The sequence below is a fragment of the Danio rerio genome, chromosome 3 (genome assembly GCF_049306965.1).
Source record: "Danio rerio strain Tuebingen ecotype United States chromosome 3, GRCz12tu, whole genome shotgun sequence".
Taxonomy (NCBI): Eukaryota; Metazoa; Chordata; class Actinopteri; order Cypriniformes; family Danionidae; genus Danio; species Danio rerio.
In genome coordinates, this window is record NC_133178.1 from 37664286 (window position 1) to 37678289 (window position 14004).

The window sequence follows — 14004 nt, forward strand, 5'->3', positions numbered from 1 at the left end:
AGACAATATAATATTGTTGCTCATAAACAACTGTTATTGTATCTATAATCAAATATTATTACACCTTTATATCACATCACACGCTTATCATAGTTTCCTATTTCAAACTTATTTATGCAATAGCAATATGAATGATTACTGTGCAATACATTTTTAATATGTGCTATATCATGAATAAAGTTATTTCTAAAGGTCATTTCATCGGTATATTCACAAATATCTTGAGGAATCATTTGTATTAATTCCTTTAGAGATAGTTTATCTAAATATATATATATAATTACCTCATCATATACTCTCCCACATGTGGTTTTTAAACCTTTATGAGTTACTTTCCATTTAACACAAAATAAGATACTTTAACCTCTATAAGTCAAGTGCTATTTCGGTGTTTCCGCCTGGATTTTGCCCACCCAAATTAAAAAGCTTCCCAAATCTACATGCAGATGTGTAAATGCAAAAGTTTGGTATCATTTTAAAGAAAACCTTTTGATTTTTCATAAAACACTGTTGAAAGTGTTTTAAATAATTGTATATGTTGTCTGTTATAATAAATTCCTCCAAAAAAGAGCTGCTTTTTTTTTTTTTTGTAAACATATTTAAAAGTGTACTTTTTGGGTTCTGCGATGTTTAGATTGCTGTAATTAATTTTGTTGGTTCCTGCACATGTCAGTAATCATAGGAAAAAAAAAAATTCTCGATCATAATCTATGCAAAAGTTATTCTATTCCAACTGATGAGAGAACGGAACCACTTACAGGGATTTGGGCCAGTATGGACCTTTAAAATGCAAAAAATGTGGAAGTAAATGACATCACAGACCCAGTACCGTGCACACAAAGTTGAGTTAAAGAATGCTGGTTGCTGGCACCCATTGACTTCCATAGTAAAAATAAATAAATAAAAATACTATGGAAGTTAATGGGTCACAGCAACCCGCATTTATTTTATATTTTATTTTGTTTTCAAACTCAGATATGCTATAAACAAGTAAAGGGTGACTGAATTTTCATTTTTTGATACACTATCCCTTTAATCAAACATATTATTTTAGCAATCAAGTATAGCCTTAGAAGCCAAGAAGGAATGCTATAAATGATTTCTTTTCTATAGTTTACTAAATCTCACAGATATTACCCCATGCTCAATTCTGAATAAATGCCTCGTGAATGTATTTAAGGAAACTTGACAGTCATGTGATATCATGCGGATGTCATCAATTCTTAGAGCTCATTCATTATTCAGTATCTAGCATTTATTAATATATAATACACTCTCAGCCTTTCTCTCTCTGCTCCTTTCCTTCTTCTCCTTCTTTTTTAATTTTCATAATGTGGTGTTTAAGAGTATGGCGTTCATATACTTCATCATATTGTTTTTGCATAATTAACAATATATATCAATCAAAACTTCTCTGCGTCATCCGCATGGGGGTTCAGTTATCTGTCAATCACATTTATGAACATAAGACCTTTGGTTCATTTGGAGCAATATTTTCCACCCTGCTGTGTAGTTTTATGTGTCTGAGCCCTGGATATTGAATATCATCATATATGACATGTAATCAGATTAGCTGAAATGATCATATCTTCTATAATATTGTTTTAGTAATTTGCATTCAAATTAAAACTAAGGATCCTTTAATAATGTTCATAGACGCTCACAGGCTTAAATAATAAAAAAAATACCAGACAGACCTTCATATTTCATTACCACTATATCTCATTTCCCTGAAAAATGCATTTAATACTGTTTCAATCTAAGCTGGAGACAAATATACAGTGGCTCCCTCAACAAGAGGGATGTTTTTTCATCTGTGTTCATTATTCCTCAGAGCCAGAGCAGTTGTCATTACTAGGCACTATAATGATTTTTAATATCTCGCACAAATGGATATACTGGCCTGCATAGCCGGATGGCTGCCCGTGTCTTTGATGTTCCCCAAAGGAGCAAACAAAGATGCAGTTTCAGATTTCTCTGTCTAGCAAATATCTGCACAATGACCAAAAATAAGCATGCAGTAGACTGGTGGGAATATTAGGTTCATGTGTCTCAGAGCTATAAGTTAAAGCAAGAAATCAACATCGTCATCAGGCCTCACAGCTTTCTGGAACACAACTTGAGTGACTTTTAATGTTACATTTTAAAAAATCATAATTTAAAACTATTGTGTCTCAAGTTGTTCCAAATGTGCATGAATTTGTTTATTTTTCTGGAAACACTAAAGAAGTTGTTTTGAGACAGGTGAGTGATTAAACTGTTGCTAGTCCCCACTGAGCTATTTAGACCTTGCCAGCCCAATGGAATAAACTCTTGTGGTGCTCTGGCCATCATCTTACTGAGTTAAAAAAAGAAGGAAAACATTAAACTACCAATAAAAATCCCTCAACATTTAGTCTGTGGTGAGCCAAATTCTTGATTTTGTGGGTATTATTGGAGACAGGCTTTCTCGTGACCCAGATCTGGAAAATGGAGAATATAAACTGTCCACTGACATTCTTCAAAATATACGTTTCTCATGTTTATTATGACTTGGAATTGCATATAAGTTTGAAACAATAAATGTGAATGAATGATGACAGAATATAATTGTTTAGACCAAAATGTCAGGAGAGAAAAGTCACAAACACAACATTCATTCATTCATTCATTTTCTTTTCGGCTTAGTCCCTTTATTAATCTGGAGTTGCCACAGCGGAATGAACCACTAACTTATCCAGCACCTGTTTTACGCAGCAAATGTTCTTTCAGCTGCAACCCATCTCTGGGCAAAATCCATACACACTCATTCACACTCATACACTACAGACAATTTAGCCTACCCAATTCACCTGTACCGCATGTCTTTAAACTGTGGGGGAAACCGGAGCACCAGGAGGAAACGTGGGGAGAACATGCAAGCTCCACACATAAACGCCAACTGACCCAGCTGAGGCTCGAACCAGCGACCTTCTTGCTGTGAGGTGACAGCAGTACCTACTGTGCCACTGCTTCGCCTATAAACACAACAACAAACTGAAAAAAAAAAAACTCCACATAATAGTGCTAATGAATTTTTAACCCAAATATGCAAAATAATCCACACTACATAATCATAGAAACCTAACATTTATTTTTGCAATCATCAATATTGTTAGTTTAGGGCTAAGCAGTGTATGGTAGTCTATATTCTACATCTCAAGAATAGGATTGCAAAATCTATCACTGTACTACACTTTTGTACTTATTAAAGTTTTAAATGGTACTGATATGTGCTTTTAAGTTAACAATATGTACTGCGAGCATAATAATAATACATAATACTTTAAATAATAAACAATAATTTGTTTATGACCTTCAAACCTGAAATTTTAAAGATGAAATAAATGGACAGGGTAAACTAGCCCTTTCCTTTTGTGTACTCACAAATTTCAGTCAGCAGATGGCGCTGTCAGTTTGATGAATTAACAGCGGAGCTCCCTTTAATATCAAAGGAAAATTGAGTGATTTTCTTTTTATGTTTTCTTTTTTTTTCTTGCTTCAGTGACAAAAAGACCATTTTCATTTTTCAACATTTCTCAACCCTCAACATGACATGAACCAACCAAACAACCTATGTGTTCACTTCAACAGGACACCAATGCAGTCTGAGTAGCGTATTGATTTCAACATTTGACTGGAAAACCAATCTTCTTCCCATTGCCAGCCACACACACACACACACACACACACACACACACACACACACACACACACACACACACACACACACACACACACACACACTCCACCTCTCAAGCATCTTTCCAGTGTAGAAAATAGTATTTCCCTCACACAAACCCCCCTCCTCCTGCCCACCCGTCAGTCCCCTCACACCCACTCACTCTCTCTTCTCCCTCTTATTCTCCTGTTCATGCCTTATTATGTGCAGAAGAGCTGAAAGTGCACGGAGAACACAACCCGAGCATTTCACACGGACATCCAGAGACACTCGAGCAGAAGAGAGAGATGCTCCAGTGAAGTGACATTCTCAGCTTTACTGACTGGATTTTACACTCCACATTTACTCGAGACAAAAAGTTGGCGACCCTTTTCCAGCTACTTTTAAAAGTAAAAAGGACAGCCACGGATAATGTGAGTTCACTTTCTGTATTCTAACATACTAAACAAAACAAAAAAACACCGGTTTAATGAAACAGAAGTGCTGAAGTTATGGCAGCGCTAAGGCGTAAATTTGGCGAGGACTACCAGGTGGTGAACACCAACAGAGGCGCGACTTTCTCCAGCGCACCGGTGAAGAAAAAGCGCCAGCGCTTCGTGGAGAAAAACGGCCGCTGCAACGTCCAGCACGGAAACCTCGGTGGAGAAACCAGCCGCTATTTATCAGACCTGTTCACCACACTAGTGGACTTGAAGTGGCGCTGGAACCTTCTCATTTTTATTCTCACGTACACCATCGCCTGGCTGGTCATGGCCTCGATGTGGTGGATCATCGCGTATATAAGAGGGGACTTGAATCACGGCCACGACGCTTCTTACACTCCGTGCGTCGCCAATGTTTACAACTTCCCCTCCGCGTTCCTCTTCTTCATTGAGACAGAGGCGACCATTGGCTACGGTTACCGCTATATAACCGAGAAGTGCCCTGAGGGCATCATCCTGTTCCTGTTCCAGTCTCTACTGGGCTCGATAGTGGACGCGTTTCTCATCGGCTGTATGTTCATTAAGATGTCTCAGCCCAAGAAGCGCGCGGAGACTCTCATGTTCAGTCAGGACGCGGTCATTTCACAGCGAGACGGAAAACTCTGCTTAATGTTCCGGGTGGGCAATCTGAGGAACAGCCATATGGTGTCCGCGCAAATCAGGTGTAAACTCATAAAGGTGAAAACACACACACAAACACGCACACGCACTGCACTCGCTTTATCTATCTGCAGTTAGGACTTAATACAGAATAAATAAGGAAAATACTTTTAATAAATGCTGAATTTTAGACATGCAAGCATTCTCTCTGCTTTGTTAGATCACAGATTTAGTTAATCCCAGAACCGTGAAAGTAAAATAAACTGGCTGTTGATGACAGAACTTTTGCCAAAAGTGAAAAATGCATGGCATTATTGTGCTGCTGTATTCACAGTTGCTATTTGCCAATATGTCGATACACAGCCATATTTCAGATTTTAAAGTGTTCGATGAACAAAAAATGTACTGCTAATTACATGTGCGCTGCAATGAAAGACCACATACAGTAGCCTTTAAAAGTTTAATTTGCTAGTGTTAAGTAACAAAGGCAACACACAAAACAAATAACCCATTCTACTAAATGATTTAAACATTTATGGATTATTAAACATTATAAACATTGAATAATATTATTAAATGCATATTTTGTTTCCAGAAATCTGGGAATTACATTCCACTATGAGATATTTTACAAGGAGCTAGAGGTGTTGCTTGCATCTTTAAATCGCCAACATATCTGAAAACCATTTTGTAAAATTGCCATTTATTCCTTTATTCATTTTAGGCTGTATTTTATGCCAAGCAGCAATATTGGAATATTAATCTCACTACCCACTAATGTTACCAGCGGTGTCTCTTATCAAATTAACAATACATTTTTCAAACACTGAAGTTCACATATGTTATGGGTGTTATTATTAGGATTTACTTTTCTTTTTTACTATTAAATGAGGCCATTCACAAGTATTTCAATCAAAATTTGCATGCCCAAAATCAACAATGTGTAAGGAAAGTTTAGCCAGTTTTAAAAGTGTCATTTCTTTATTATTGTTCATGTCTTTTGATGCAGCTGTATGTATGCCAGTGCAAATAATAATAGCATTTAGGATACATTAAAATTGCATACTGCAAGATCAACAAGGCAGAGTTTAAAAAACATATATTTTGTAAGGGAGCTGGAGGGGTTTGTGAATATATTAAAGGCTAATAAACAGCTAAAAGGATACAGTTCAACCCATAAAATGAAAATCTGCTGTAATTTACTCACGCTCACGCCATCCAAGATACAGACTTTTAACTGAAACCGTGATCTTTGCTGTCCACATCATTAAAGTCAATGGTTTATAATGCATGTAAACACACAAACTCATATGCTTGTTTGCAACTTTATGAGTTTCAGCATTCAGGATAAGAACACATAAATGTCATTATTATTGATGTACAATTATAATGCCTCCATCCTCTGTCGCAGTTGTAAACAAACAGCTTCAGCTGGTTTATGTGGTTGTGCCAGTGCATACATCATTGTGCATCAGGAAACACACAGAGAAGCGTTTGCTGAGGCTGTGGATTAGTGGTAATAATGTTGTAAATAATATTCAGTTAATTGCATAGGTTGAATGTGTTGCTTTAAGACCCCAGTGTAACACCAGGAGCCATATGTTGCTGTTGTTTGTAACTCACAATGTGCCAGTATTCAGTGGTGTAAAGTAAGAAATTACAAATACTCCAATTACTGTAATTGAATAGTGTTTTTCAGGAATTGTAATTTGCTAAGTAGTTTTTAAAATGTGTACTTTTACTTTCTCTTGAGTACATTTTTAGTGCTGTATCGGTACTTTCACTACACTATTTTCCTTCAACCTGCAGTCACTACTTTATTTCTTTCTTGTCTATGGTGATTGGCTAAAGTTTAAAATTCAGTCCTGCAATTTCAGTCTAATCAAATTGTACAGAACGTAACAATCTCAAGAAATCGACACTTTTATAAATCCAGCAAACCTTTTGGAAGCATTAAAAATGTCCAAGAAAATGTCCAAAATCTTTACACACAGTGATCCAGAGTTTTTTTATAGACTGCATGTCACTGATGAGAAAATGAAGGATGCGACTGTATGATGACTGAAATCACCAAACAACCTTAAACAATCACTAAATGGAACGAATGGAGAAAGGGAGGAATGGCCGAATGAAGGAAGAACTGAACAAGTAAAGGGAGGAACGACTGAATAAAGAAGGGCCGAACTAATAAAGGAAGGAAGGAAGGAAGGATCAAATGAATGAAAGATGGTTTCAAGAAAAGACTGAACGACCTAAGGAAGGAAGAAAGGAACGAATGAATAAATGAACAAAGCACCTTATAAAGGAAGGAACAAAATATGAGCAAACAAATGGAGGAACCAAGAAAGGAGCAAATGAAAGTAAAAAAGATTCAAGGAAAGACTGAACAAACATATGGAAGGAACAAACAAATGAATGAATGAACGAATTAATGAATGAACAAAGGACCTAATGAAGGAATGAACAAAAATATGAACGAATGAATGAATACATAAAGGGTGAACCAAAGGGAGGAGCAAATGAATGAAGGAAGGGACAAACAAATGAATGAACAAAGGAAGAACAGAACAAACAAAGGAAGGTTGGAAGGAACGAACGAATAGGAACATCACCAAACAAATGCACTACAGAATGTTACGTTTACACATGTCTGCACAAACAGCATTTACTTTTCACAGCGTAATGCTCACTTCTCTTGAATACTTTTAAAAGGTCTATTTTGAGTAATATATACAACAATTACTTTTACTCTACTTGCAGTACATTTTTGGGCAAGTAAAGGTACTTAATTGTGTATGATATTTCAGTACTCTTTCCCGTATTAACCTACATTTATTGAATAACCAAGAACCACAGATTTAGCTAAAAATCTTCATTAATGTTTTAGTGAAGAAAAAATAATCTGTCTTCTATGTCGTTTAAATTAAAATTTTTGGATGAGCTGGAGTTGATTCATAAATTTTAAGTATACAAAAAATAAACAAGTAAAAAAAAAAAAAAAAGCTAAATATTTTATTCATTTACTTCATGTAGATGTCTTGTGCCCAAATAATCAGTATTAGGGCTGCCTGATTGGAAAAATCGGACATTACGATGTTTAGTTTTTCTATATATATATATTGATATGAAAACAATTTCACCAGATGGCCTGATCAGCTCTATTTGGAAAGCAGTCATAAATTTAAATTGATTGGGGAGATTTTGTATGGGTGTGAATCATATATAAAAATAATAAAGAAGTTGCAAGCAAAACATATTACAATAGAGCAACGAAAAAAGTAAAATAAACAGTGCTGTATGGGTTTCCACTGAGTTGAACAGTATTCAGGTACAAAAAGTGAATAATGGAATGTAAAATTTATAGTAATTTAAACTTCAATTTATAATTTACATTTTAGAGTATTCATTGTATTAATAATTCAGTAAAATTATTCTTCATTAAAGTTACAAATATACTTTTGTGCCTGAATGCTTAAAAAACTTTCTTGAATTGCCTTTAAAACACATACAAATGATAAAGATCCCTCTGGTTTTACTTTGCAATGACAAATCTCAACTGTTGTGCTGATCAACTATAATCCCAACTCAACATTGCATATCCTGCGATGTGTCTATTGAGCTTAAAAAAATGAAGCTTACTTAAATGATCAATCTGACAAAAGATTAAGAATCGCTGCTATATGGCATACATAACTGCATGTTTTTGTTCATTTAAATCACTTATATTTTACCATACTGATCACATTTTCATTCACATTTCACAGTTCACATTTGCCCGCTTGCTTTTCCCTTCAGAAAGTGCTGTCCTCTTTCACAGCGAACATGTTGAGCAAAGATTTTTGCGAATCAGTGACAATCAAGAGACCTGTGAAATATGATTTAGCGAGATGGCAGTGCATCTGAGAATTCGAGGCACACGGGAACCCCCTTCACAACTGATTAGCAGTTACATAAAAAGGCTTGAAATTGTATTATTGTAATCTCGACACAGACAGCCATCGTCACAATTGAATGAGACGAGACTCCGGTGACAAAAGCCCCAGATAAGAGAGTTTTACAGACACCTAACATCTGTCACTCTGTAACCGCTGACATTTAAAGCGACCTGTTCAGTAATTGGAAGGCAGTTCCACATCAGCTGAGTTTCTGCCGGGTTTTAGAGGGTTTGTTCCAACACGCAGAGAGAAAAGACAATGTCTCTGGGTTTTGAGCTTATAAGCCTCTCTAAGTCTCCTGCGGGAGCTCAGGTCACAGCCAGAGAGATGCTGGAAAATCTGCATTTGCACACTTTGTGAAGAAGGATGCTTTGTGGCTTGAACCCTCAGGCTTTATCTTCTTAGAAATGCTTGCTGAATAATTTACACATGTGCATGTTAGTGGACATCTATTGTGAAATGTATTATATATTGTGAAATATATTATGAAAAGTGGAGGAGTTGTTGTTGTCAATGGAAGCTTTTGTTTTCCCTAGAAGAACATGATTACATAAGAGCTACTAGAAATATACTGTGTTCCTACACTACGCTTGGATGCGTGAGTGTGTCTGTCTGCGCTGAAAAAACTGAAACTACACTGTTAAAAATGCAGGCTTCCACACAGTTCATTCATGTTGTGCAACACTAATTGTTTAAGTTAACCTAACAAATTTAAGTAGATTGAACATAAAACTAATTATTAAGTTGTCCCAAAAAAGTCTCAAGAACTGTGTTGTTTTAGCTCATTTTAAAGATGCTGCAAGTTTTTGACTCTCCTAAAGCATAAAAATAGCATAGTATGTTTGCAAATATTTAAGAAACATGCCAAGCAAACATTTTTGTTTATCTGAAAAACAATGCTGAGGTCAGATATTCTGCTTAGAAAATGTGCATTACATGCTGGAATGCTGTCTTTGTTTTGGTTCTTTTAACCTGCCCAATGTCAGTTTAGCCCATTACATTTCAGCACCTGGGGTTGCCTTGGTGGAAAATCACTTATTTGATTCATTCAGTCAGGAAGGCTCTCAAAGCATGTGCCCGTGACCGAACTCCAGTGGACAGTAGCAAACTCTGAAATGAGACACAGATTCAGAGTTCCACATAAGGTTATTCATTAGCAAATATTATAAATATTACAAGTGTAAACATTAAGTGAGCAGGTTACATTGTAATAACAGAGCGCTATGTGACGAAATTTGCAGTGTGAAGCAATTTGGCTGTTTACTAGACAAAAAATTAAACAGAAATTAAAATACAGCCATTCTGAAGCACAGAATAGTGCACTGACTGCACTCACTTATGAGATGGTATGATTTATAGTCTAATTAATACATATTAAACCTCGTTAACATTATTAAATGCATGTGCTGGATCACTGATACAGTATGAGTTGGTTTGCATTATTTCACCGTTCTAAAGTTCAACTTTAAATTATTTATTTTATTTTCAAGATCTGAGGTGAACTATCTGCTGCTGCTTTCAGTATATGACAATAAATGTCATGTAAAATGGCATTCAAGCTCACATTATTAGCATTTAACACTTACTAAAGCACATGTGGTGTACTTGAGGCTTGTCAGTTTGTCCTGTTGTTCATCTGTGAAAAATAAAGCCGTTTTTAATATATCAATTCGAGGAGTTGGTTAGGACAAAACCTCCTTGTAAAATGGAAAATATTCCATCTATCACGTGCCGTTGCTTTTATTTAGAAAACGATTTAAATCAACCTTAATGCTGTGTTCACATCAGACGTGGAAGAAGCGTTAAGCGCGAGTGATTTACGTGTTAAGTCAATGGAAACGCGCAAATAGACATCCTGCAGCATGATACATACGAATGGTGCGGCGCGAATGACGTGAATTGCACAAATGGCGCGGTGCATATTGAGCGTTTTTCGCGTTTGAGTCAACTCGCTCCAGTTAAAAAATCTGAACTTAGGCAGACATTCGCGTGGCATTAACCTATCAGGAGCTTGCTCTTGTGGGGGCGTGATTGTGACGTGGCGCCTGTTGTTGGTGTCCCGGGGGAAATCCTCCAGCCGACACTGACAACAATTCATCAAGCTGGGCTTGGCTCAGTTAGAAGCACCGCTGAAAGCCTCCATTATCCAGGTTAAGCTTCTGGAAGAGTTTATGAGCTCAAAGAGCTGGATGCACCTCTGAAAGGATTCAGTGGACGCTGTTTTTCAGCCTTCATTAAGCACATAAACACTGTTATTTTTTAAAATAAAATCCATGTTAGCCATTTAGCATCAAAGCTAGAGTCACCGGGCAGACAGAAGCCCTGCCCATTACGCGAATCCGCGTCTGTTCTGAATTGAATTTGACTCGCAAACGAATAGGATTTGACGCGCGAATAAAGCAGGGTTTGACGCGCGAATGAAGCGAGTAAACTAAAAGGTTCACACAGCTATTTACGTGCAAATAGCGTGATGGTGTCAACACAGCATTAAGGCTCGAGACTAGCTCCTGTTGGTCATCAGGCAACCCTCACTTGTCTCTCTTTTGATCCAGGAATGCAATACCTAGTTCATCCACTGGGTGCCAAACTTACATACTGTACCTTTAAATAAGTAGTTTGAACAAGCCGCAAAGTAATTTCTTGAGTGTACTGCATCTTTCATTCAAAGTACATTTTCTATTTTGTGAATTTTATATTAAGTGAAAAAATTATGAAAAAAATAATAAAAAGGAACCCCCAAGGTAAATTAAAAGCATTTGTTTTCCCTAAAAGTATCATTTTTACTTAAATTCAGCAGTGTTCATGTTTTTTTCATTTCAGTTTTAGTTTTAGTTTTTCTAATGTGAGATTACCATATTACGTGACATTTATAGCGTTTCCAAAATCACCAGCAGAAACTTTACCTGCTGAAAAACAGCGTTCATGCTGAGTCAGGCCCGATTATCTTCTAAATTTTTCCTGTTTAAAAAATCTAAATAAATAATGTTGAAAACCAAATTACTAGCAATATTATACCCTAATCTTACATGTATTGATTATAGTTAAATTCAAATTACAACTTATATATATATATATATATATATATATATATATATATATATATATATATATATATATATATATATATATATATATATATATCAAGGTGGCATTAATTAAATGTAAAAAAATTGTTAAATATTTATTATTTATCAAATATTTATTTATTACTTATTGTATGTAATAGCTAACTATTAATAATAATAATAATATTAATAATAATAATTCATATTAGAGTGATTTCTGAAAGATCATGTGACTATGAAGACTGGAGTGAAGCTGAAAATTAATCTTAAAAATCACAGAAATAAATGATTAAAATAAATTAAATTATCAACTACTTTTGAACAATTATTTTACTATTTATTTATTTTTTTACAGTGCAATAACATTTCACAATTTTACATTTTCTACTGCATTTTTGGTGAAAAAATGCAGCCTTGGTGAGCAAGTGAAGCTTTTTTTAAAAGCTACTGGGGTCATGCTACTGACCCCAAACTTTTGACCGGTAGTATATATATATATATATATATATATATATATATATATATATATATATATATATATATATATATATATATATATATATATATATAACACTTGTTAACAGTAATAAATGCACATAGAGTTAACATAAACTAACAACAAATAACTTTATTTGTATTAACTAACATGAGCAAATGCTGTAATAAATGTATTATTCATCGTCTGTTCATGTTAGTAAATAGATTAACTAACAATAACTAATACAACCTTATTGTAAAGTGTTACCATATATTTTTGTGAATATATATTTTTTCTTGACCACAGTAAATATTTTCTTTATGTAGATAAAATAAGATTTAAAATTTTAGACCAAAGATAAATTTGTGAAAAACGGCATTATAATTTTTTTTCAGCAGTAACAAATTACAATATATATTTTTTTAAAGTTCGTTTAAATTATCCTTTTTTTCCAGCATGTCTGTGGTTAAGCTCGGATAAAGAAGCAGGTTTGAAATTAAATGAATAAGTCATGGAAAGTTGATATATGAACACACAGGAGGATTTCTTCCTCGTAACTAATGGATATCTGTCAGTCAAAAGCTGTTGAAAAGGTGAACAAAGAGGTCAGTGTAATAGCTGCCGTTTGTGGTCCATATGGCATGAAATGTGATAATGTGAACCTATCTCATATAATAATATTAGGATAACTGATCTCAGCCCTCAGAACAATTACAGAGTCAAAGCAGGTGTGTATTCTTCAAAGATACGGATGGATGACCTTTCAGGCCCACTCCAAAAATCTTTTGCAGAGCTCACAGTAATTATCTGGTGCCAAGCGAATGCTGTGATTGATTAAGAGGCTTTGGTCAAGGGCGTCAGACTTAATGAAGAAGACTGTCGGTTTAATGATATGCTGAAGTTTTTTTCATGATGAGAGATGAAAAAGAAAAATAGAGGAAAACAGAGTAGAGAAAAGAAGAGAAGAAAAATAATATAAATATGAATATAGAGAAGTAGAAGAAAGTTTTTTGTATAAAGTTTATCTGAAAAGTATTCATAGCGCTTCACTTTTTCCACATTTTTTTATGTTACAGCCTTCTTCAAAATGGAGTAAACTAATTTGGTTCCTCAACATTCTACACACAATAAACCCATAATGATATTGTGAAAAATATTTTTTGAATTTGTAGCAAATTTATTAAAAATAAAAATACCTGAAAATCACATGTACAGAAGTATTCACAGCCTTTACCGTGAAGCTCTAAATTGAGCTCAGGTATTCTGTTTCCACTGATCATTCTTGAGATGTTTCAGCGGCAGATGGAGTTCACCTGTGGTAAATTCAGTTGATTGGACATGATTTGAAAAGGCATACACCTGTCTATATAAGGTCCCAGGGTTGACAGTGCAATGACCCAAAGCACACTTGCAAAATATCAATGGAGTGGCTTCACAACAACTCGGCGAATGTCCTTGAGTGGCCCAGTCAGAGCTCAGACCTAAATCCTGTTGAACATCTCTGGAGAGATATGAAAATGGCTGTATACTGTCGCTTCCCATCCAACCTTATAGAGCTTGAGAGGTCCTGCAAAGAGGAATGGGCAAAAATACCCAAAGACAGGTATGCCAAGCTTGTGGCATCAAATTCAAAAAGACTTGAGGCTGTAATTGCTGCCAAATGTGCATCAACAAAGTATTGAGCAAAGGCAGTGAATACTTATGAACATGATTATTTATTTATTTATTTATTTATTTTTGCAAC

The 14004-nt window shown here is 35.1% G+C and overlaps 1 protein-coding gene across 5 annotated transcripts in view; it reads left to right on the forward strand.

Moving 5' to 3' along the window:
• The first annotated feature begins 3906 nt into the window (after positions 1-3906).
• The window catches only part of kcnj19a (potassium inwardly rectifying channel subfamily J member 19a), a 163417-nt gene continuing 153319 nt past the window's right edge, over positions 3907-14004 (forward strand). For 4 of the 5 annotated variants that reach the window (XR_012401132.1, XR_012401133.1, XM_073944826.1 and 1 more), the window contains exon 1: positions 3907-4860. Coding sequence is in view for 3 of the 5 variants with exons in the window: in XM_073944826.1 (XP_073800927.1) it covers positions 4192-4860 (669 nt within the window). In the remaining 2 variants the exon portion in view is untranslated. Of the gene's footprint in view, positions 4861-6797; positions 8008-14004 lie in introns of those variants that run through there. The other variant, XM_073944827.1, reaches the window with a different exon arrangement.